Source organism: Vombatus ursinus, unplaced genomic scaffold, assembly GCF_900497805.2.
Source record: "Vombatus ursinus unplaced genomic scaffold, bare-nosed wombat genome assembly UNPS02009205.1, whole genome shotgun sequence".
NCBI classification, from domain to species: Eukaryota; Metazoa; Chordata; class Mammalia; order Diprotodontia; family Vombatidae; genus Vombatus; species Vombatus ursinus.
The window spans coordinates 2,958,384-2,984,093 of NW_020948983.1; the positions used below are offsets into that span (position 1 = coordinate 2,958,384).

Genomic DNA, 25,710 nt, shown 5'->3' on the forward strand with positions numbered 1-25,710 from the left:
CACACACACACACACACACACACACACACACACACACACACACACACGGACGGACTTTAGAGATCATCTAATTCATCTCCTCATTTTAGAAGGAGGCAGTCCCACAGAAGTTAAGGTGTAATGACTTACCCAAGGTCACAAGTAGGTAGGTTGCTAATCTAGTATTCAGACTCAGGTCTTAGGATCATAGATCAAGCACTAGAAGGAAACTCTGAAGTCAGTTCCCTCATTTTTCAGATGAAGAAACAGCCTCTGAAAGTTAAACTGACTTGCCCAAGGACTACAGGTAGTAAATGGCAAAACTGGTGTCCTTAAACCTATATCCTGTGATACTAAATGCCGTGTTCTTTCCACTACAGCGTGCTGCCTCTCATTCTAATAGGAAACAATTGGACCAAAAAAGGATTCATTTTGGAAGGTTCCTTGACGTTATTAGAAACTGATGGAAACTTTTGACAGCCTTGTTCAAATGCTTGCTTGTTTTCATTAGGTTGCTTCCTGACTGGTCATGTGGACTTGTGAGTTGGGAATGCTGCAGAGTAGTTGTGAGGAAGCTACTGGGTAGTTTCTAACTTACATTGAAAGACATTTTTCAAAGATTCAGAAGGGGTAAAAACTTTGAAGTACTAATGAAAGAAATAGTTTCTGCCAGCAGAAAGCCAATGTTGAAAACCTCAGAAGTTATAGAAGTGAAGCTAATTATATATTGTTAGCATTCGTAATTCTAAAAGAGCTTTTATACAAATGGGGAGTTCAGAAGGAATTCAGGCAGGTATTTCAAAATGGAGTTACTTGGGTAACCATGTCTTGACTGGAGAAAACCATCGGGGGATTGGGATTGGAGTCACACGTGCATAGACTAGGAACGAAAGAACTCAGCATGTGTTGTGTTTTCTCCTTTCCTATTCTATCCTAGCAAAGGAAAGTTTTGACTGAATGGACTGTTTAGAAGCACACCTGGAGAGTAGGAATTCACATGCAGTTCTGGGTTTCCTTGTTAGATAATTGGGATCACAGTGAAAGGCAACTGTTCTTTGTCTAAGAAGGTAAAAATAATTATAGGACATACTTCCCATTCTCATTGAATATATTCTAGAGATGTCCAATAGCAAAATCCACGTATAGAGACAATTATACCCAAATTACATATAATTGACTGCTGAATCAGTGTACCAGACACTGACAGGTAAGAACAGTGGCCAGGGGAGTTCTTCACCACCATTATTTGCTATCCTCCTCTCTCTTCTTCTCTCTTGGCCTGGTGCAGCTGAGGATCACCACTTTTTGCCTCATATGTTTACTACCTGATTGTACTATGCTGTGACATGGCTTCCTTTGGTCCTCTCTGCTGACCCTGATTTGTTACCTTAGTTACCTATGCTTTCCCCAAAGACCCCCTCCTGTTCTCTGCAGATGACCTTACTTCGTACGTTACTTAGCATATTAAGGTTATCCAGCTTGGACTCCTGGGTTCAAATCCTATAAGCTACAAAGAACTCTGAGAACATGAAGCTGTCTTCTTACCTATCCTTTCCACCTCCATTCTTGTTTAAGAGAAAAATGTGATTCTGTGTCTAGATATGGTAAGTAACCCTTTCCACTGGGCCCATCATCACATCCTTTCTTTTTCCTCCAAGATCATGTCCCATCAGTCATTGCTTCTCTGTCTTGAAGGGTCATTCTCTCCCTCTCTCCATTCTGAGACCTCTTCTGTCTTTTTAAAAAAGAAAAAAATTCCTTTCACCCTGTTACCTTCTCAGCCTCCCATCTTTGTTTCTTCTCTCCCTTTTACTGTCAAACTACTTCAAAGAGTACTTTATACTTTTTCCCTTTACCTCAACCCCAACCTTTTTTAAACTGACTTCTTTTCCCTCCCTAGATGTCCCATCTTATCTAAAACTAAACAGTCACTCTCATGGTCCATTTCTCTACCCCTACCCCAACCCCCCAAATCTGCCTCTATCTGTTCTTCCATATTTCTCTACTTCAGTCTGTGATTCCATTTTACTGCAAGGCATTCATGCTCTAAACTTGTGATCTTTGACTTGTTCTCTCCCCAAATTCAGCCAGTCCTTAGAGCCTGTGAATTTTGTCACTATATTATCTCTTTTATTTTCTTCTGCTACCACCTTAAATCTAGACCTAATTTTCTGTCAGCTAGACTGTTAGAATAGTCTCCTAACCAATTTCTATGCCTCCAGTCTCTTCTGCTCTATCCCACGTCCTTCTACAGTCTTTATAACACTGTATAAATGTCAGCTATCATTATTCTTAAAAACAGGTAATTTTGTTTGTTACTTTACATGTCAGAACTTGGAATGATTCCCATTGCCTATTGACTGAAGTCCAAATTCATTGCTTAGCCAACACAATCTTGCTCTAACTTCCCTTTTCATTTCAACGTGATTTCTTCCTAATTCTCCTAGTATACTGTACAGTTCAGACAAATTTGACTACTTTTTATCCCATACTTTTGAATCTATGCTTTCTTTTTAACCCTTCCTAGAATGTCCCGTGCCTGGAATGTCCTATATTCCCCCAACTACTTCCCTCCCCAATCTCTGCCTACTGAAATTCTAGCCATCCTTCAAACCCAGCCTAAGTGATAACTCCATAAAGGAAGCTTTCCCTAATTCCCTTAGCTGGAAGTGTCCCTTGGTTTCTAAACTCCTAGTATTTGTCTTATGCTCTTATATTCTGATTTGTATTTTGAGAGTCTGCATACATACCTTATACGTACTGGATTGTAATAGATTCTAAACTCCTTAAGGGCAAGGATTGTAGTTTTTTTGCCTTGTATATCTCCCAGTACTTGGCTTAGTACATTTTACATAGTAGGTGCTTAACAATTTTTTTTTTTTTTACAATTGAAAAGGGTAGCTGTGGGTGGAAGAGATTTCTCTTCTACATAAACAGGAAGAGAAAAGAGGTGATCAGTGACTTCTTTTTACTCGTTTATTTGAGCTGAGGTGTAATATTTGTTTAAATCTTGTTTCCAATATTTTCCTTTAAGATTAATAATGTAAACACAAAAGCAATTACGTTAAATTCATATTTATACCTTTGGGGTCATTTGTACTCATCTTTATTTGGGATTATAAGATCTTAGATTTGGAGCTGGAAGGGACTTTAGAGCTTATCAAATGAGTCCTCTTCATTTTACAGATGAAGATTTGCAGGTAGGGATGGAGGAAATTATACAACTAGTAAGTGTTGGAGGTAGGATTTGGACCCAGGTCTTCCTGCCTCATGTGCAGTTTTCTATCCACTATTCACCTCTCGTTCATTTCTCAGTCCCCTGAAGTCTGGATTCCCATCCTACCATTTGACTAAAACAACATATACATAGAGATGTAAATATAAAATACATATAAAGTAATTTCAGGTGGGATAGCACTGTCACCTGATGAAATTTGGTTGTTTTTCAGTTGTTTCAGTTGTGTCCAACTCTTCATGACCCCATTTGGGGTTTTCTTGGCAGAGATACTGGAGTGGTTTGCCATTTCCTGCTCTAGCTCATTTTACAGGTGAGGAAACTGGGGCAAACAAGTTGAAGTGACTTGACCAGGGTCACACAGCTTAGTAAGTGTTTGAGGCCAGATTTGAACTCAGGAATATGAATCTTTCCTGAGTTCCTGGCACTCTATCTACTGTGCCACCTACCTGCCCCTGTCACCTGATGAAATAGGAAAGGCTTTCTGTAGAATTAAACTTTTGACTGAGCCTTTAACTGAGTTAAGGAGTTCAAGAGGTAGCTGAGAAGAAGAAAGGCCTTCCAGATACAGCCAATGTATTCCGAAACACTGGGGCAGGAGACAGGATGTGATGTAGAATATGGTAATGGGGCAATAAGACAGGCAAAAAGTCTGACTGTAGAGGGCTTTAAATGCAAACTAGAAGAATTTGTATTTTACCTTTGAGCTAAAAAACAGAAAGGAGCTCTTAACCCAAGGGATTATCCTGCTCAGACTTTTGTTTTAGGCATATCAATCTTGCAACTATGTGGAGAGTGGATTGGAGCTAAGTTAGATGCCATCAGTCCAATTAGAAAACTAGTGAAGTCATCGACAGGAAAGAGGTAATGAGGGCCTCAACAGGAGTGATTTTAGTTGTGAGTAGAATAGGATTACAAAGGGAAGAGATATTGTGGGGGAAGAATGGGTAAGACTTGGGAACTGATGATGTGGGAGGAAAGTGAAGAGTAAAAAATCAACCATAGAACTTGAACCTGGGTCACTTCAGGAAAGGTGGAACCTTCAATAGAAATAGGGAAGTTGAGGGGAGAGGAGAGTTTGGCAAAAGGAAAAAAAATAATGATTTCAATCGTTTTGGATGTGCTGAGTTTGAGTTACCTGTTGTATACAGATGACTCCCAGGTCTTTATATCCAGCCCTCATTTCTCTTCTGACCTCCACACCATATTACCAACTACCCACTTAGTATATCTGCCTGAATGTCCTGGAAGCATCATGCATTCATTTTGTCCACAGTGAAACATTCCCTTCCCTGTCCCAAACTTTTCTGTTTCTGCTGAGGACACCAACATCCTTACAGTCAGTCAGGTTCACTATCTTACCACCTTGGAGTCTTCCCCACCTCTTTCTTTTCCTTCAGTTCCAACCTACCCCCATATTGAGGCAATAAGACTTGTTGCTTGTGCCTCTATAGCATCTTTCATATCTGTCCCCATCTCTCTACCCATACAGCTCTTCTCATCTTAGCTTAGGCCCTCATTACCTCTTGGATAAGAGCAGTAGTCTACTAATTGGTGCCCTTGCCCTGCATTTCTCTCCTCAAATCCACTTTTTACATAGTATTTCTTAAACATAGATCTGACCATGTTATTCCTGTCCTCAAAATCTCTCAGCCTGGAATTTAAAGACCCTCCACAGTATTTCAGTCTTCTGCCTTTCCAGTCATCTTTCCTATTATTCTCCTTCACAATCTCTGTTCTAGTCAATTTGTCCTGCTAGTTGTATCTTCTACATGACATTACTTCTGCCACTTCTTGCCTTTTATACAAAGTATCCCCCATGTCTGGAATGCAGTCTCTTTGTGTTATAGGATCCCTAGCTTCCTTAAAGGCTCCAACACAAGGCCGTGCATGGGCCTTTCCCATTTGTTAGTGTCTTCTCCTTCTTGAAATGACTTCGTATACACTTAAATTGGTGGGCATGTTTTGTCTTCCAAGTAGAATGCAAGCTCCTTCACAGTAGGAATGGTTTCTCTTTGGCTTTTGTATCTTCATTGCCTATTTCTCCCTTGTTGGTATCTTGTAAATAGTAGAAGCTTAATAAATAGATGTTAAATTGAATAAAGCCACAAAGCATGAAACTATTGGGCACATGCCACCCATTAATTATCTGGTATCATGAGTGTGAAGGGAGCTGACTATCAGCTAAGGACTACACTATGTGACGTTACCCCTTTGTAATGCAGAAAATTTTTCAGAGGTCAAGCAAGGTTTTAATTAGGATTATTTTGATTTGTCAACCTTTCTTCCTCCCCCTCCCCAGCTTTTAGGAGGTGGTCACAATAAACCTAGTGTTTTCTGTCATGGAAAGAGGTCATGTTACCAAGCCTTCAACTATAATTTCTTTGCCGTTTTAAAATTATGATAGTAATTGAGTTATTGATTCTTAGATTAATGTATGAATTCACTGTGACAAATGGGAAAAAATCAAGATAATTAGTCTGACAGTGGTACAGTATATATAGTTATAGTTATAATGTATAGGCTGAGTCATTGTTCTGGAAAATTTAATCCTTGGAAACCTCAAGTTTTTCAGCTGACATTTAAAACTGGGAAAAGGTGTTTTTTAAAAATTGTAAGTACAGTGCAATAAAAAAAAGGTAAAGTTCTGTTTAGAGTGAATAAAGAAAATGATAGTACTAGTTGACATTTATGTGGTACTTTAAGGTTTGCAAAACATTTTACATTTTTTACCTCATTTGATCCTCACAACACCCTTATGAAGTACAAGCTATTTTTATTCCCCTTTTATAGTTGAGGAAACAGTGGGTAAGAGGTTAAATGGCTTGCCCAGGGCCACACAGGTAAGTCTCGGAGGCAGCATTTGAACTCAGGTCTTCCTGATTTTAGATCTAGGAACACTGAATTACTTTGCTCTTTACAGGGTGGTTTGTTTTTTAAAGAATTTCTTTTACTTTAGTTTACTATAAAATCTTAGTGAAAATTTTAGTGCCATACTGTCGTAATTAAAGGATCCATCCACCTCTCTTTTACCTAAATGTTAAATGAATTGTTTTGGATGGATCACACTCTGTATGTGAGCTTGTTTGAACATTTGTGGCAAGTATTTATTGTGTCAAAACAATTATGTATCACATTTTAAAATTGAAAACTCAATTAACCAGGAGTAACTGTAACTTGCTTCCTCTCAAACATGTAATTTTTATTTACGAAGACAAAAATGACATTAAAATAAACTCAGAATAAAAATGAATTTGAAGCAGATAAGTTGCTTCTCCCCATCCACAGTTTCAGGGCATATCTTCAGGTCAGGGCACATTCAGCCCAGTTACCTATGCTTTATAATTTTTTTGCTGTTTAAATTGGAAACTCTCTTCTTAAGAAGAACAACTCTGAAACCTAGAAGATCCTCAGTCAATTAAGGGAGGGGAAAGGATTCCATCAGTTACACTATATCCTTCTTGAAATGAGTTAAAACAGGAGGCCCATATATCTTTTCAAAATTTTTCAACAGGATTGCAAACCAAAAGGAAATTTCATCTAATTTACAGTTCATCAGAAAACTCAACCCTAATTCCCATAATCAGAACATTTTAGAGAATGAAAGTCTTACTCTATTTACTAATTTAAAAGCATCCCTTAAATATATATGTGCACATACACACATATATACCCCATTTTTATCAGGCCTTTATTTTTAGTTGAAAAAAGTAGACCACTTAGTGATAGTTCAAAGTACTTTACCTCTATTATCTTATGTGATCTTCACTGCAGCCTTGGGAGGTTGGCAAGGTAGGTATTTTCCACATTCTATAGATGAGGAAACTGAGGCTCTGAGTTGTTAAATAACTAATGAAGTGACAGGGCCAGCCCTCAAAGCCATGATGTCAGAATGTTGGTAGGAGGGGAAGTGAAAGGACTACTTTGTGTAACAAAAGACATGTATTTTAACTTTAACTCTGCAAATATGAAGAATTTATCATTGTACTTTTCAATTTTAATTGGTAGTTAACTCTCATATCTAGTTTTCTTTAAATTTGCAATTGCTAGACAGTCATGACCCCAAATAACCTTTCATGGAGAGTAAATATGCACATCCATATTTAGATGTGTTTGTGTATGTATACACACACACACACAGACACAGACACACACACACTCCAACACTACAGGCCCTTGGAAAATAGGCACCCATTTTATTAGGGCCTTTCTAGACCCCCCCTCTTCTGTAGGTTAAGAAGGTTCATTGAAGGTAATTTGAGCAAAAGGTAATTTGATGGTTTGTGTAGATTACTCCAGGCCCACTTATTTTATCTCCCAGGTCAAGACTTATCCCCTTGCCCCCAGCCCCAGTAAGTCTGTTGCAGTGTTTCTCAGCCAGAATTCTACCTCCTCAGTTGAAGGCAGTCTCTGCTCATTGCCTCCCCTCCCAGCCCTGCCATGTGGCTTGTATATGCATTTCCTGCCTCAAAATACTGGAGTTGCAATTGGAAAGGCCTTGGCTTAAATCCCAGGTATTTAAAGCTCTGTGGAGAGCCTCAGTTTCTTCATCTTCAAATGGGGATAATTCCCCTTGTATTACCTGCTGCAGAAGGTTGGAGTGCTATGTGAACATTAACTGTTATTACTAATAATCCATTGTATCAATATTCATTCTTGAATGTTTTCTCTTTATCAAGGCTGAGTTAGTAAAAGGAAATTTACAAAGTGTTGGACTTACACTTCGCCTGGTTCAGTCATCTGATGGATATGGTGGACATGTCGTAATTGAAACTGTGGCACCAAATTCCCCTGCCTCACTTGCAGATCTTCAGCGGGGAGACAGACTTATAGCCATTGGAGGTAATTTCTGCTCTTGCTCTTTACAATGAACTTAAATGATTTTGATTTAGAAAAATAACTTTTAAACTAGTGCATGGTGTTAAGCCAGTGGATTGATATTCACAGTATCACAATTCCATTCCCTCCCGCATTTTCACCTCATCAACTTTTGACTACACAATTCTTTTTTCTCCTGTAGTATCATTTTTTCTCCCATCCTCTCTTTCCCTGCCCCCAGAGACTCTTGTCTCTCCCCACCCCCCGCCCCCAATATAAACCTCTTCCAGTAAACTTAATGGGAATATATCCAACTCCTAACATAAAAATGCTTTGCAAATGCAAGGTATCATAATTCCTCTTGCTGCTGGCTGCCACCACCACCACCACTACTACTATATGGGAGAATAAGGCAGTTATCATTCTGGGCAGAGAATAAATGGGTGTAGTACCTCTTGGCTATAGGCCTTAGCCCTGTTTCCAGATTAACCATTTAGCAGAAGATGCTGTTGAACACAATGGGATAACATTCACGTAGGTCATCTTGGAATACCATGTACATGTATGTAGATGAACATTCATTCAGCTAACATTTATTTACTTACATTATTAAGTTTAAAGTCCTGTACTAGGTGCTGAGAAAAATGTAAAGTTAAATTGGTTCCTTACTCAAGGAACTTATATTCTAGTACTGTATTTGCCATAGCAATGAATGAATGCCATGTTGTCCATATCAGGAAGTGCAAGTTATCTAATTTAGAAATTGTCTCATTTTCCTTATTTATAATCTTATTTAGTGACTGTTAATAAATCATCCTGTTGAATTTTTACCTAAGGAATCAGAATTTAACCCATATTTTCAGATGAAAACATCTGCTAAAGGCTTAAAGTGTACAACTTTTACCTGACAGTTAAAAGTTAAAACTTGAGTATGACTTGTTTGAAGAGTTCTGGTGACCATATCCTACAACATAGGGATCATTAAGTCTAGCTCCCTCAGTTTGTACATGAGAAAACTGAAGTTCAGAGGGGTCCAGGGACTTGCCTTTCAAAGTCAGTTAGGTCACAAATGGCAGAGCTGAGATTCAAACCCATTCAGTACTCTCCACTCACCACATACATGCTAGATAGATGCTTTATTCCTGTGTCCTATTCAGAGTAGCCCTGACGATACCAGGATAAATAACAGAAAACTAGGAGGAAGAAGGTGTCACTTTGTTCAAGTCCTTGTATGCCCAGTTTTTAAAAACTTTTCTGCCAGTTTTCTCCTTCCAAGAAAGATAATAAATTGCTTTGTTTAAGCAATGGTACTAGTCAGAGAAAGACCTAATGACAAGCAGGGACTAATTTACTAAACTACACCTTATTTTGTATTTACTTTCAACAAACTAGTTTTGAAAGTTAAATCCAGTGATGATGCTCTTATTATCCATAATACCTTGTTAACTATTTTTTCCCAGGTAAGTTAGTCTTCATCTCTCCCAGAGCCCATGAAGTACTTTGTATCCCTCCACCAAAGTGATAGCTTCTTGTCCTTTTCACATGCTGGCTTAAATACCAAGAATCTCCTTTCAAGTAAAACGATTACCCAACCACTTTCTCTTGGGCCACACAGATGGTAATTTGCCATCAGGAGCTCAGTCCTCTGGACTGTGTTTTCCTTCCCACCTTGCCGTCTCTCAGAAGTATTAACACACACATCAGCCTGGTCTGACTCTATATGCAATGTTCAACACCCGTAATCCTTCTTATCTTCAAAGGGAATGTTTTCCCATCTCTTCAAAGAACAATCTTAATCGTAACAATTACATTCAATTTCTTCCTTTTTTTCTTTGTCCTTTACTTTATTGTAGTCATTGTCTATGTTGCTTTTTTGGGTTCTGTTTACTTTATTAGTTCACATGCTTTCCCATGTTTTTCTCAATTCTTCATATTAATTATTTGTTATAGCACACGTATTCCATTATATTTATGTACCACAATTTGTTTAGCCATTCTCCGCAGCACCTACTTGGTGTCCAATTCTTTGCTACTCCTCAAAGCTCTGCTATAGATACTTTGTTGCTTATGACACATTTCTTTCTGCCTTTGTGTATGCCTAGCAAAGGAATCTCTGGGTCAATTTAGTCATTTTTTCAAAAGCATAATTCTAATTTCTATTTTTGGAACAGACCTATGATTTCCTTGGCATAGCCAGTTTAGAGAAAAAAAAACCCATTTTACCAAAGGAAGTCATCTGCTCTTCAATTTATAGTTTTAAAGTATTGTCTGGGGTACTGGGAGCTTAAATGACTTGTATAAGGCCACATAACCAGCATCTGTCAGAGGTAGGATTTGAACCAAGGCCTCCCTGACTCAGTGGCCAGCTCTCTATCCACCACACCATCCTACCTCTAGATTTCATGTTTCTTTCTAAAATGATCATACCAACTCATGGCTCTACTACAGTGTATTAGTGTGATTATCTTCCCACAGCCTCTCCAACACTGACTATTCCCAAAATTTGTGATGTTTGCCAATATTCCAGGTGTCAAATAAAACCTCGAGATGTTTTGATTTGTGTTTTTCTTATTATTAGTGATTTAGAGCAATCTTTTCACTGGCAGCTAATAGTGTGTAATTCTTTTGAGAACTTTTTGTTTGTATCCTTTGGCCACTTATCCCTTTCTCTTAATACATTTTAAGAAGTAAAATAATTCTGAGTATATTATTTGGTTTGAAAGAGTATAAATTCTCAACTGTTTGCTTATTTGTATTTTGATATTGAATGCAGTGGCACTAAATCTATGATTTCAGAAAAATCTATCCCAAAGTCAAATAAGTTTTCTTTAATTATCTGAGCCCACGCATCCCTCCATTAATGCAAATAATCAAAAGTTGACTATGACATTTACAGTAGATGGAAATGATTCTCATGTCAGTAATTTACTGTGTTTTTTTTGTTTTGTTTTGTTTTCATCTTAAATAGGAGTTAAAATCACATCCACAATCCAAGTGTTAAAGCTCATCAAGCAAGCAGGTGACAGAGTGATGGTGTATTATGAAAGGCCTGTTGGTCAGAGTAATCAAGGATCAGTGGTACAGGATAGTTTTACACCATTGGAAGATAATAGTTTTCTGGCAAATTCATATCAGCCGAATTTTGAAGAAGACATAGCTAGCCTTGTAGAGGATATTGATAACAAAGATATAGATTTAGAATTTGAAGATTTGGCATGCGATGTCAAGGTACAAAATGAATCCAGAGATGAGATTCCATCAGTAAGTCAGAGTCCCAAGCGAAGTTCAACACAAATTAATAAGCCTTATGGATCAGTCTCACCAATCTTAAGCCGTAAACCATCAAGTTATGTGGCACCACGAAGTTCTCAAGTCAAAGATGCACCCAAATTAGCAACAAATAGGGTCTCTGAAGCCTTAGACCCAGCACCACAGTTAGCAAGAGCATCACAAACATCTCTTCTTAAGCCTTCTGTGTCACCAAGGCCACAAATGAAATGTGTTCCACCATCCACTCAAAGCCAGGCAGAATCAGACACACCTGTTGAAAAAACAGAAAAACCACCTTCTCTTCCACAAACAGAAAAACTCCCAGAAAAGTTAGTAACGAATATTAATCATACAGAAGATGCATCTGTGTCAAAGCCATCTGTGGTAAAGCAGGAAGTGGTAAAAGACCCAATTTCAGAAAGTGCTAATAAGGACAGTGCAGATGACCAAACATGGGAATCAGCAGAAATTCTGTATCATCATAAAACAGGTAAATGGACAAGAAAGAAGGGAACTTGTATATTTGACATAGAAGACTGCCATAAGTACCTGAATGTTGCATTGTGGTGCAGAGATCCTTTCAAGGTGGGTGGTCTCATCTGCTTAGGACATGTTAGTGTAAAACTGGAAGAGATTGCTTTAGGGTGTTTAGCTACTTCAAACTTGGATTATTTTGCAAAATTCAGATTGAATCCTCCGAAACCTAAAGCTATGGTTACTAGAACTGCATTGCGAAATCTGAATATGCAAAAGGGATTCAATGAAATATTTTGCTTTGGTGATATTACTATACATTTCAAATATTTGAAAGAAGGAGAATATGAACATTATGTGAATCTTATGGAGAAGGAAAAAGAAAGCAATTTGATAGAGGACGTTCCTGCCCTTAATAAAGATGAGTATTTTATTGGACAGATGAATTTTGCAGAAAATAAACATTGTTTCCAAGATACTCAATTCCAGAATCCAACATGGTGTGACTACTGTAAGAAGAAAGTTTGGACTAAAGCAGCTTCCCAGTGCATATTTTGTGCTTATGTTTGCCACAAAAAATGTCAAGAAAAATGCTTTTCTGAAACTCCACTTTGTGTTGGACCTGAGAAGCATATGGACCGGATCTTGAAAAACTTTCGGATAGAAGGACAAGAAAATATCATAGGAATGTCTTCTAATAAATCGGTTGGTAAAAGTACAGGTATAACAAGGCATTTATGGAACACTAGCTCTCGTATCTTAAGCTTGCGTCAAAGCGTTAGAAGAAACCAAACTGAACAAATTGCTGAATTGGTAGAACCCTCACCCAAGCTAACACCAAATACTTCTGATAATGAAGGCAGCGACACAGAAGGTTTTGGTCCAAATAGTCCTTCCAAGCGGGTAGGCAGCTCAGGAATCAAATTGGCAAGAAAAGAAGGAGGCCTAGATGACAGTGTCTTCATCGCAGTTAAAGAAATTGGCCGTGATCTTTATAGGGGTTTACCTAATGAGGAAAGATTCCAGAAGCTAGAATTCATGTTAGATAAACTGCAGAATGAAATTGACCAGGAGCTAGAACACAACAATTCAATCGCTAGAGAAGAGAAAGAGGCAACCGATTCCAAGAAAAAAGCGCTCCTTTCGACTGCCTTGACTAAATCAGGTGAAAGACTACAAGCTTTAACACTTCTCATGATACACTACAGAGCAGGGATTGAAGATCTAGAGCTCGAAACTCTGTCTTTATATCAAACCAAAAAAGTGGCTACAGATGATGCAGAAGAAGACCTCGATAATGAAATATGCGAACTAATGGAGGCACAGCCTTTTGACAGCATATCAGATGAGTTATTTGACTCATCTGAACCTCTGTAGTATGCTGTTTGCCTATTTAACCTAAACAATTGCAGGACAAGAATTACACTCACTAAAAGACATCAGATACACCCCCATTTAAACACTCTTATAATATGTATGGCCTGCTTCTCCACCTTTATTTGCCTGTCTTAACAAAAAATGATAGTTGTTTTTTTTCTCCCCCCAGCAAAATGTATAACCATTTGACTTGGCTAAATTGGTTGGTTTGGATTGTATTATAACTTGTTTTTTGGATTGATACTGGGAATTTATTTTTACTGATTTATTTCTAATTTTTTCTGTTATGGAAAGTAACATTTCATGTTGATGTTCTTTTCCTTTTTGTTTCTGAATTAGTGTTAAATAGTATATTGTCAGAATTCTTACAATGTTTTAATTTACATCATGGTGATAGTTATGAACTTGCTGCATGCCCAAATTCATGACACAGCAATCATTGAGGGAACAGGTTTTGAAGTTTTTGATCATGTTACATTTATTTTTGTCTCAAATTGGTTGTAGGATGTTTTTTTGATGGGGGATGGGTGTGGATAGGGAAACAATGGGTGATCTTTGTTGGAGGTGGTTTTTGGGTGTTTTTTTTTGGGGGGGGGGGGTTGGCCAACATTATATGAAAGCAAACACTGTGGCTTTTATTTTGTCTACAATTACTTAGTAAAGATATTATATATGATGTTGCTTGCTTTCTACGCTTTTGTTTTAAAAAATGTTCTTTTCAAAAGTTGTACAATTGAATTATGGCAGTGCTGAGACCTAGTTCAGTGCTTTCTTTGAAGAGCTAGCACTGTTGAAATACAGAAAGTAAAAAATACAAATTGATGCATTTGGTCAAGAATTTCTAGCCAGGTCACTAACATTTTTTGCCTGTCAATTTAAGAATTTTAAAATTATGAAAAATATAACCAATAGATCTTTGATATTTAACCTTTCAAAATGTTGATGCTTTACCTTTTACAGATTGGTGTATCTGCTAAAAAACATTTAAAGTTCTAAACCATTTAGACACTTAAAAATCTTTATCCTGCAGAAAATGAAATATGTGAAAGGATGTCAAGTTTCAGAAGATTGTAAAGAAGTTGGGTTGGTAATTGTGTTTTGTTTCAAAAACAGGGAAGGCTTTAGGGAAGAGCATTGTACAAAAACATATTTGATGCACTGCCTATCTCCCATATCACAAAATTGCATTTAGACCAATGGAATGGATATTCTCATTCAGAATACTTTTATGTAACATAGATAGAATTGGGGCCACTTCTCTGAAAAGGAAAATATGAGATGATCCTGGATTCAGATTAGGCATCCTTACTACCGTGTAATAGATAGGAATTGTATATATATTCTCTTTCTCTTTCTCTCCCCCTCTCTTCCCCTCCCTCCCTGCTCTCAAAATATTTTGAATGTTTTAGCTTTTTGCATATGTAGAAATGATATATGCATATTTTCTTCCCTGGGAGTAGGTACTTTACAAGAGAATTGGTTTGTAGAACATATTGGAAATTAAACTGACTATAAAACAAGTTAAAATTTACAAATAGTTCATGTATGATAGCTTCTAAAGCTCACTGGCCCAGGAGGTGAAACCTGAGTTTTAGTCCAAGCATTTCAACTAATAAGCTCTATGACCTTAGGCAAGTCACATAACCTCTCTGTGCCTCACTTTCCCCATCTGTAAAATGGATTTATAATACCTTCCCTGCCTACCTCACAGGATTGTTGTGAGGAAAACTTATGTGTATGGGAGAACATTTAAAAGTAAAGTATACAAATGCAAGATGGTTATTGTTGTTAGCCTAATAAGGCAACAATCCAGGAGAAGGGAAAGGGGGAAACACAAATCTACAGACTGCTACTTTGCTCTCACAGTGAGCAATTGCTATCCTTCATGAAACTTTTAATAATTGCAAGGTGTTTAGGACATGAAATTTTTTGTTAGCCAAGTGTGTGAAAAAGATATTCCATTTTCTTTTAAAGGCCTGTTCTGTAAAAAAAAAAAAAATACTGTTGCAGACACAAATTTCCTTAAAAGTTCACATATACTATAAATTACTCAATAATTCAAATTCAGAATGAAATTCTGTCCTATTTTGGCTTCTAAAAATAGCTTACCATCAATGAGCAATAGGGCTGCAGGTCTTTTTAGTGATTATGATCATAGTAATACACATGGTAGTTTTAATTGACATCCAAGAACTCCGTCAGATCTCTGCCTGGTTTAAGGGAACTATAGAAGTAACAGAAAACTGTGAGTTCCTGAATCCATGCAAATTTTGAAAGTATTGAACTATGTAGAACGATGACTATGGAAAGCCTAGATAAAATCTTATTTATATGATGCTGCTAATGATGTATGTAAAATATAGATTTAATGTAGTACAATGTTTTTTATATACACTGGGTAAAGGGGGCTGCTGTTCTGTATTCGAGCGGAGGGTGAAGCAACAATCCAGTTAATCTAAGTTATATGACATGAAGTTCCAGAGGGAAAAAATTATAATACATTACATTACTGATGTGTAATCTTTGCTGCCGTGCTATGTTATCAATAGCTAAAAATAATAATAATAATAATAATAATAAAGACTACCACAGAAAACAAGAATATTTTTATTTTTGTGACATCTAGAGAGTTGGTAGGTGTTACGTATTTCCAAGATTGCTTGCTACTAGAATTTTGTCATGAAAACAAACATTTTTCAAGTCTGATTTCTTTAAATAAAGCTATCATTTTTAAGCTGCTTAAAAGTTTTTTTTAATATGTACAATATATTACTGTCTAAATCCAGGAAATACTGGAGGGTTTATGTATACCTACACTATATATAAGTAAGGAGAATATTTAGCTTAATTTTTCTAAGGTATTATTCAACCCAAATAAATGAAAGTGAAATTTTAACACCATTTTCACGTAAGTCACATAATCTTTATATTCAAAACTTTTGTAACTTGATTGTTAATTTGGTTGGCCTCCAAATTACTAATCTTGCATATTTATATTCCTTAACTCTTAATTGAGGTGTGCAGATAGATTCCTGTGGTTCCAAGATGGAGACATTTTGCCACAGGGAAGGGACTCCTAAATACTAGATGTTTAGCTACAAATAGCCTGGATTTTTTTTTTTGTGTTCTGAATGTTAGTATCTAAAGAGTTTATCCAAAAGATCTGAAAAGCTTTGCATCATTCTCCCTAGCCCCAATCTTCACTTTTAATATCATTATGCCATTATAGCCATAAGAGATGTCCCATTCCTAATTAAAAACTTACATTGCTATCTCCCCCTCAGATTAGCATTACTTTTTATTAAAAGTTAGATATTGTAATCACAAAATCATCCAGCAGCTAATAAATATTCACTGATCTTTTTGTGCCAAGTCATATATTGACAATGAACATGGTAATTCAGATGTGTAAGTGTCTTTTGCCTCTCAACCTTTGTCTTAATTGTGCTGCTTAGTAAAGAGATCACATTTTAATGATCAGATTATATGAAACCTAAGACCATGGAATAAACCAATCCAAATCCAGACACCCACATGCAGAAGAGATCCCAGGAGGAAATATATGTGGCCAAAATGAAGTTACTCATTTAAAAATCTTCCCGATGTCAAAAACAAATGGAGCAGTTAGGTGGCACAGTGGATAGAGCACCAGCCCTGAAGTCAGAAGGACCTGAGTTCAAATCTGGCCTCAAATCAAACACTTGACACTAGCTGTGTGACCCTGGGCAAGTCACTTAACCCCAATTGCCTAAAAATAGAAAAAAAACAAATGCAAACAGGCATAGTATAGAATTCAGAGCCCGTTTATTTCTTGTTGATTGAAACATGAATTTAACATGTACACTCATGCCTCTAAACACTTGTCACTGCTGCCTCATTGTAAGCTTCTTGTACTTTCATCAACACAATTTTTTTAACCAGTTACAAACGTGATACCCGCTTTTGTTCCAAGTACAGTCATAGGGAGAGAGGTATTTTGTTTATACATATTATGATACATACACATATGTATTTAGTGAATCTTTTGTTCTGGTAAGTAATTAGGAATGCATCCCTCTTTTCAGGTCTTACCAACCTGAAATATTAGAATTATTTTTAATTAAATTCTTTTGCTTTCTTAGTTGGAATTTTTCATACCCCTCAAGTGGCTATCTTCTGTCCCCAGACTATAAGTGATAGAAGTCTTGTTGACTAGTTCTCTTAAGAAAATTAAGTATTATCTGCTGAAGTATAGTTCTTTGTCTTTGTGCTGCTTTCAAATAACCCATGGAAGTTTGTGGGGTTTTTTGGCCCACTCCTGTGTATAGCCAGTTACACATGTACCATTAGAGAATTTATGATGACCTTTAGTTTTAGCCCCAACCAAGCTTTGCCTGGACTGTTTTGTACATCAGAGCCAACATAGATAGCCCTATGGCAGTACATGCTTAGTTAACTTGTTCTCTTTGAGTATGTCATACATAGAAACTGGTGTTTTAATCAGATGGAACTCCCTAAGGTAAATGGGAGTGAGTGTAATTGGCCATCTCTTAAGAGAATAAGAAATAATGAAATCAGAGATATATTTTGCTTTTTAACTACTTGCCCTTTGATCTGTCTATAACATAGAGTTTTCTAACAACCAGTAACTAAGGTTTGGCTACTTTTGTTTGCATTACGATCACAAAATTGTAAAATTAGCCACTACCATCATTTCAGATGTATACCACAACATTGATATACGGTACTCTAAATACACTTTGCACATTTTACAAAACCATATGTAAACAAGTCTCCACTGTTACACAAAATATGCTGTTACTTTGAAAAAAGGCACATAGTTTAATTCACACATGAAATCCCACAGTACACTGCATGAAATGAATGTTGATAGTTGTTGAATCTTTTTAGACAACTTGGTTTTATTTTTATTTCTTCCAGTTGTGTAAACGGATATGTGAATGGACCCTCTGCACCTAATTGTGCTTGCTTCATTACCTTAAAGCTTTAAACATAGATCGTTCCATTTTTATTTCCCCTCCATTTTAAATTATATTTTTTTCAAATAAATCAGTTATATAAACATTTCAGATGTATAGAAAACACTAAAGTTACAAGCAAACCAAAATTTAATATCCTACTACTATGAGACAGTGTTGTTCTAAAGAGATTGAAGATATCTGAGATTTTGGTTAGTTTTTGTTTTTTTTTTTAAGCAAATATTTACCATTCAGGCTTCTTTTTAGTATTTTGAACTAACGGTTCATCTATCGGGTCACAGATGAACAATCTAAATTGTGTAAGTTGAGTACACTTATATAACTTAACACCCTCCATGAAATCTTTATCCAAGAAAGGTCTAGTAAACATTAACAGAAGTTTTTAAATAATACCAGTGTATGTTTGCTGATATTTTTCTCTTCCTTTTTAACAAAATTTCTCTTTAGTTGAGTCTATGATTACCACCAAAATCCTATTGAATAATAATAACTTTACATTAATACCTCTTTCCCAAAACATTGTATAGGTAGTTACATGGAAAAGTAATGCCAATGTGACTTCACATATATGCCAAAAAAGTGATTGACAAGTTCTGGTAACAACCTTAACTTAAAAAATGACACTTTCCAAAGAATTTTAATTTTATTTCCCCAACCAGTTTTTACCTTGTATGTGTATACTACAAGTTTAAATACAATTCAGCACTATTCATTCAGGATAACTTTTTGAAATAGTTATTGGATCGGTTCTATTCTTTGGACATTGAATGGTTTTTGCATTGGGATAGACTAGATAATGTGCTGTATGTTCATACACATTACCAGTAATGATTCAGAAAAAATAGAGAATCTTTTTCTAAGTGTTCAGGAGTGTAAGTTTAAAAAATTATACTTGATTAAGATTCAACTATTTATACAGATTTACACTACAGCTTAATAAAAATATATTGTGTAATATTTAATAAAATTAAATACATAAAATAAACTTTTCAACACTATACAAACCCCTAGAAAAGCTTCTTTTTCTTTATAAGGCTGTTAGCAATCTCATAACATTGGGAAAAAAATGTTTTTAACCTTTGGTTTCTTTACTACACCATTAGCATACAGTACAACTAAGATTTTTTGATGAGCCATTTCACGGGAAACACTGCATTGTAGACAACAGAATACTTATGGCTTTTGAAGTTGTCAGTCACTTTCAGATTCTTCATCATCACCTGTTGGATATGACTGAATGTTGTTCTGCGTGTACATTTTTGTTTTAATTGGGCAGTTGTGATCCATGAGTATTGCCTAAAAAAAGTATGTAGTATTAATCTTTGGGTTGTTTTTGTTATGTAGACCATAATTTTACTATTATAATTCTGAGTTTTAGAAGTACTCTTAATTTGCAAATTCTTTTTAGTAAGGAGCCATTTAGTCTGGAACCTCTAGCGGTCAGTGGGTGCCCAAACCAGGGATCTGCTCTTAATGATAGCATTTATTTAGCCTTTTAAGGTTGCAATGCACTTATGTTGACACAGTTTTTCCTCACGAGAACCTTGTGTGAGGGTAGATGATATTATCCCCATTTTACTGGAAAAGAAACTAATGACTTGCCCAGAGTCACATAGTTTTAATAAGTAGCTGAGGCAGGATTCAAACTCACATCTTCCTTACCCCAAATCCAGTGGTCTAACCAGTGTACCACCTACTACCTTGCAAAAGTATTCAAAGTCTTCAGGCAAAAGAAAGATTTCTTGAGCCTCAAAGCTCTTCATATGACTTAATTAGACCCATCAAAATGAGGGTTGGTAGCCAACAACCCGTAAAACAGTAAAGTATTATCCTGGGAATGCAAGTTAGGGTAAGTTTAGTACTATGCTTAGAATGTTAGAGGGTCAACTAGGTGGCACAGGGTGCTGGGCCTGGAGTCAGGAAGACTCATCTTGACTTCAAATCTGGCCTCAGACACAGAAAAGTCACTTAACCCTGTTTGCCTTAAACCGCTGGAGAAAGAAATGGCAAACCAGTCCTGTATCTGTGTCAAGAAAACCCCAAATGGGGTCATGAAGAATTGGACACAGCTGAACAACCACCACCAAATGTTGTGGAATCCTGAAACTGGAAGAAGCCTTAAGAGACTATATCCAATCTAATCTTCTTTTACAGAAGAAGAAACAAGTCCAAAAAGGGGAATGATTTGCCTCTTTAGACACAGGCTTAATGTTAGCAACAAAACTGGACTCTGGGTCGTGTAAGTCCATTATGGGCATTTTGTGCCACACTGACTTCCCTGTTTTGCCTAGGAAAGTTTTTTGCGAAGCTTTTCTGCCTGACATAGTAAATTTAGTGCTGGTCTTGGAATTAGAAAGATCTAAAGTTGGATTCTGCCTCACACAGTTATTAGCTGGGTGACTGAACAGGTCATTTCATCTAATAAGCCTCAAATTTTCTTCTCTGTAAAATGGGGATAATAATAGTAACTTTCATAGAGGCAATGTGAGGATCAAATGAGATAATATATTTAAAGCATGTAGCATAGTGTCTGACACGGGGTGCTTAATAAATGCTTGTTGAATGACAACCCATGAACTGGAGGCCAGTACTCCTTCCACCACATTGCTAGCTTCTACCTGCAGATAACTAATCTGCATACCCACCTACCACACATTGGGGCCAATATCATTTTTATTTTTGGTCCACCCCTATGATTTCATTGATGTTAGGTACTTGTGGTATGGAAACTTCTCCCACCAAGCAATTCATCTGTAACTCACAGTCTCAGAGAGTTGTCCAGTGGAACTGAGAGGCCCTTGGTCACATAGATTGCATATGACAGGCAGAGTCTGAGTCCAGGTCTTTCTGACTCCAAAAAGCCAAGGCTCTGCCATGCCACACTCTCTGGGAGGGCCAATACTACGTTTTTTTTTTTTTTTAAATACCTTTTTGGAGGAGAAGGACAAGAATAACAGCAAAGGGTGAGGGATGGGGAGAGAACAGTATTATAGTGTTCCCAGAAAGTCATTTTCAGTTTAATCTGTCAAAAATCTAAATAAATGCTTAGCAAGATGAGTCATTAAAGACTTGGGATGTGCCACTTACTGCCCATAATTGGAGGCTGGCATAATGGCATCATTTGAGTCTGCAAATCAACAGCTTCTACTTGTGTCTCAGCAGGAAGGAGTGGAGTGGAGAATGACAGGAAATGAGGGGGAGACAGTAGTGCCGCAGAAAAATTGATTATTAAACACTTGAAAAAAATCCAATGTTGCCAAGTTTAGACATTCAGGATTGAAATGAATAGCTGCAAAATCCAGGAGAAGGAATACAGGAACAAGAATAAGTGCCTTAAGGTTTGTTGGTCGTAGCTTGCAATGTAGCCGAAGGCACTAGCCTCCATTCCTGAGTTCTTGTCATTAGACATTAAGCACTCTGTGTGTGCCAGATACTGTGCTAAGTGCACAGAGACCTCCCACAAATAACAATAACAATAATAATAATAATGATATTGATGCCCTCAAAGTCTTATGAGGAAACAACAAATTTAGATAACACATATTTGACAGGAATGATAGGGAAATCATTTCTAGGTCTTCCCGTTTTACTTTCAGAACATGTCTACTTGTTACTTATTCAGCCTTATCTGTTAAGAAGTGGTTGAGTTGTTTTGTTTTGTTTTGTTTTCCCCTTATATGGAGCTGAAATCTGCCTGCGATTTTCATCCGTTGCTCCTAGTACTGAGGTCTAAACGATAGCCTTAACTTGTGGGATACAAGTGGCTGAGTAATTGGGAGCTGTTCTGGTAATACACAATTCATTAAAATGAGACAATTTCCTTGGTGCCTTCAGCTAAAACATCATGAAGGAAGGTCAGTTTCATGTTGTGGAGGTTTCCATTCCAAAGGAGATGAATGTATTTTACATTTGAGTCATGAGATTGCAGTTGAGAACTGTCTGCTAGGATCATAATTAGTTTGTCCAACTCTTTTATTTTCAGATGAAGAAAAGATGGCCTAGGGAAGGGCAGTGGCTTGCCCAAAGTCACCAAAGCTGGAAATAAGCATGACTCAGTAGAAATAGCATTGGATTTAAAAGACATGGTACATGTGATTGTGGGCAAGTCAACCTCTGTGAACTGATTATAAAAATAGCATTTGCACTGCCTACCTCAAAGCTTTTTTTTGAGAAAAGCTCTTTAACTTTACAATGATATGTAAATATAAATTACTAGTAACAGACTTAGAACTTTATCAGCCAACTCTTACTACTCCTCTAGTACTCTTTCCATTATAAGAGTTTCATGCTAGTAATCAGAAAATATTCCATCACATTCTAAAATTTCTTACCATTTTTTCTTCCTTGGCAGGTGGACTTCGAAGGAAAAAGCAGAGAGGGGCAAAGAGAATGTCAATGATCCCAATAATTGTCATGAGCCACGGGAACCCAATTGCCTTTGCGATGGCCCCACCAACAGAAGGGCCTTTTAGAAAATAGAAAATTAGAGAGCTCCCTAAAAATGTTATACTTAACAAGATGTACAATTTTTAAAGTTATATTTTACACTATTAAATAATTCAATCCATTTTAAGTACTTAGAAAAAAAAACTATTCTTACCCAATGCAAACCCCATGCAAAAGGCAACATCTGCAATGGCATATACACTCCCATAGACAGAGACATGGCGCAGGTCTACCAGGTAGCCCATGATGGGCATCATTGAGGAATCTACCATTCCTGCCAATAATTCAGAGAAATATATTATACAAAAAACTTTACCTTTTGGATTTTAACATCAGGAGACAGCTAAGTTGTGGATTTTAACATCAAGAGTTAGCTAAGTGGTACAGTAGATAGAGCCCTGGGCCTGGAGCTTGGAAGACCTGTGTTCAAATTTGACTTCAGTCACTTATTAGCTGTGTCCCTGGGCAACGACCTTAACCTCTGTCACAGTTTCATCATCTATAAAGTGGTGATAATAGCAACCTACCTTCTAAGGTGGTTGTAAGGATCAAATGAGATTATATTTGTAAAGCACTTAGCACAGTGTCTGGCACATAGTAGGTACTTAATAAATGCTTGTTTATTTCAACATATGTGAGTTGCCAACAGGGTCTTGCAAAAGAATACCTTCTTTTTACTCAGGAATCACTACCTAAGCCAACTTTTTAAAAAATTAACACTAAAATAGGTTTTCAGGCCAGGTTTGCTAGGGCTGTGCTCTCCTGAGGCAAGAGGAATAAGAGTCACTAATGCTGAAGCTGTAAGTCGCTTCAGTCATGGCTGTCCTTTCTTTTTTTTTCTTTTTTTTTATTTTTAGGCAATTGGGGTTAAATGATTTGCCCAGGGTCACACAGCTAGTAAGTGTCAAGTGTTTGGTCTGAGGCCGGATTTGAACTCAGGTCCTCTTGACTTCAGGGCCGGTGCTCTACCCACTGTACCACCTAGCTGCCCCCCTGTCCTTTCTTTGTTATCAGTGGACCTAGCTATCATTGGAAAGAACGCTGTTCGTAGTCCTTTGACCTTTCCAACCCACCATTGGGCATATACCCCAAGGAGGTCAATGAGAGAAAGAAAGATCCTATGTATAACAAATATTCAGAGTTGTACTTTTAGTGTTAACACCACCCCCCACTCTCCCCTCTCTGCCAACAACAACCCTGGAAATAAAACAGATGTCCATTAATTGGGAATCACAGACCACATTATGGCTTATGAATGTAATAGAAAAGGATCATGTACCTAGAAATGGAAGGGACTTAGGATGTCAAAAAGGTGATATGACTCGCCAAAAGCCCTACGGGTAAGAGTTAAGTGGCAAAGCCAGGATTTGAATTCAAATACTGTTACTCTCAAGTCCAATAACCTTTCTACTGCGCCATGTTAGCTCAATATGATGGTTCCATAAGAAATGACGAATGTGAGGAATTCACAGGAGCTTATTACATGAAAATTTTGCATGAGCTAATGCAGAGAGGTAAGAAGGTAGAACCAAGAAAAGAACAAAAGCCAAATAATTAGGACAAAATCTATGAGAATCACCCTACATTGTTACTAAATATCCACCTGCAATGGTCGATACGCTCCTATCAACAGAGATGTGGTGCAGAACTACCAGGAAACCAATTAATTACAATGACCAGCTCAGGTGCCAGGGAAAAGAGGAAGCAGCCTCTCTCCTCCTGGCAGAGAGGTAGGGGACTGCAGAGCGCTAATGAGACATATATGCTATAAGACACGGTTAATTCATTAGAGTGACAAAATGCAGGGAGTTTTTTTTTTCATGTAAAGACAGATTTCAGTGTGCTGATTGTGTTTTTGAGGCACAGAAAAGATGTTGTGGTTGGTGATGGAGCAGGGAGAACACTAGATTCTAGGGAGCAAAAGTCCTGAGCTTGAGTCCCAATTCTGCCACTTGTGAGTTGCATGATCTTTGGCAAGTCACAACATCTTTGTGGTCCTATTTCTTTTGATCTATAAAATGGGTTTGATAATACTACCTACTCTGAAAGGTTTTTAATGAGAATCAAGTGAGAATAATGTTTGTAACAGTGCTTTGGACAGCCTAAAACCCTATGTAAGTGTCAGTTACGATTATCATTATCATTCTCTTTGCCTTTTCTTTGATTTGTTCTATCTTTCCCTATATCTCTTCTTGGTTCCCATGGATCTCTTATTTCTGAGCTCTTGCTAAGCTCCCAAGTTAGCTGTGTTCTCCTCATTCCTCAGTGTCTTTCATTTCTGAACCTCAGTTTGGGCACATACCCTGCTTGCCTGGTCTCAGTTCTGGAAGGAGTCCCCTCAACTTTAGAGTGTATAATAGATGCCATGTTGGTAGTAATGGATTTTCATGTCTCTTCTGTAGAAAGTGAGACTACAGGATAGTTCAAATCTTTCATTTCTGCTCTTGCCCCAGGTTTTATTTCAGCACAGTTACATTTATCATAAATGTTCTGTGTGATTATACTCATAGAATATAATATTCTTCCAAATTCAGTGGCAGGAATTCCCTAATCTTCATTTCTGTAATGCTAATGCTACAAAATTGGATGCCTTTGGCCGCAAAAATACTCATTGACTAGGCCCTTTGTGAGTCAATGTATGATTTTAGTTCTAAATCTTGCCATGAAACACGATCTTGCAATTCGATACTGGGACTCCTATAAGTAAGCTTGTTCACAGATACAGAGTGTACAAATGTGCTCTGTGGAAGATATTACCCTGTTTACCCAGAGTCAACAGCAGAGTGTCAGTTTGCCTTCTGTAAATATCAGCCTTTTGCAAAAAATGGTTTTCATAAAGAAAATGACTAAAATCTGGAAGTAGGTCCCTTTAATATGGGTAAACTGCACATTATATTTGAGTCTTAAGCTGCTGCCCATCTAATCTTAAGCTTCTAGAATGTTTTAGGCTGCTATCAGAATGAGAACAAATATTTCCAAGCACAGGTAACTAGTAAATGTTGTATTTCGGCGGAAAGCTTATGTGACTTACCAATTGCGAAACCAACTCCAAAATTTGGTGCGATCAGTCCATAAATGTTTTTTGCAAATGGTACCTCAAAAAAAAATTGGTTACATATTTTTTTTGAAATC

At 37.1% G+C, this 25,710-nt stretch overlaps 2 protein-coding genes across 4 annotated transcripts in view; one reads left to right on the plus strand and one right to left on the minus strand.

Annotated features, from left to right (window-relative positions):
- PDZD8 (PDZ domain containing 8) overlaps positions 1-13,829 on the plus strand; it is a 93,159-nt gene extending 79,330 nt beyond the window's left edge. For both annotated transcript variants that reach the window (XM_027851639.1, XM_027851638.1), the window contains 2 exons: positions 7,894-8,056; positions 11,001-13,829. In XM_027851639.1, the coding sequence (XP_027707440.1) occupies positions 7,894-8,056; positions 11,001-13,153 (2,316 nt within the window). In that variant the 3' untranslated portion in view covers positions 13,154-13,829. The remainder of the gene's footprint in view (positions 1-7,893; positions 8,057-11,000) is intronic.
- A 3,106-nt stretch (positions 13,830-16,935) lies between these two features.
- Positions 16,936-25,710, minus strand: part of SLC18A2 (solute carrier family 18 member A2) — a 47,018-nt gene continuing 38,243 nt past the window's right edge. For both annotated transcript variants that reach the window (XM_027851439.1, XM_027851438.1), the window contains 4 exons: positions 25,610-25,673; positions 22,733-22,852; positions 22,464-22,597; positions 16,936-19,428 (listed from right to left, as the gene is read on the minus strand). In XM_027851439.1, coding sequence (XP_027707240.1) covers positions 19,324-19,428; positions 22,464-22,597; positions 22,733-22,852; positions 25,610-25,673 — 423 coding nt within the window. In that variant the 3' untranslated portion in view covers positions 16,936-19,323. The remainder of the gene's footprint in view (positions 19,429-22,463; positions 22,598-22,732; positions 22,853-25,609; positions 25,674-25,710) is intronic.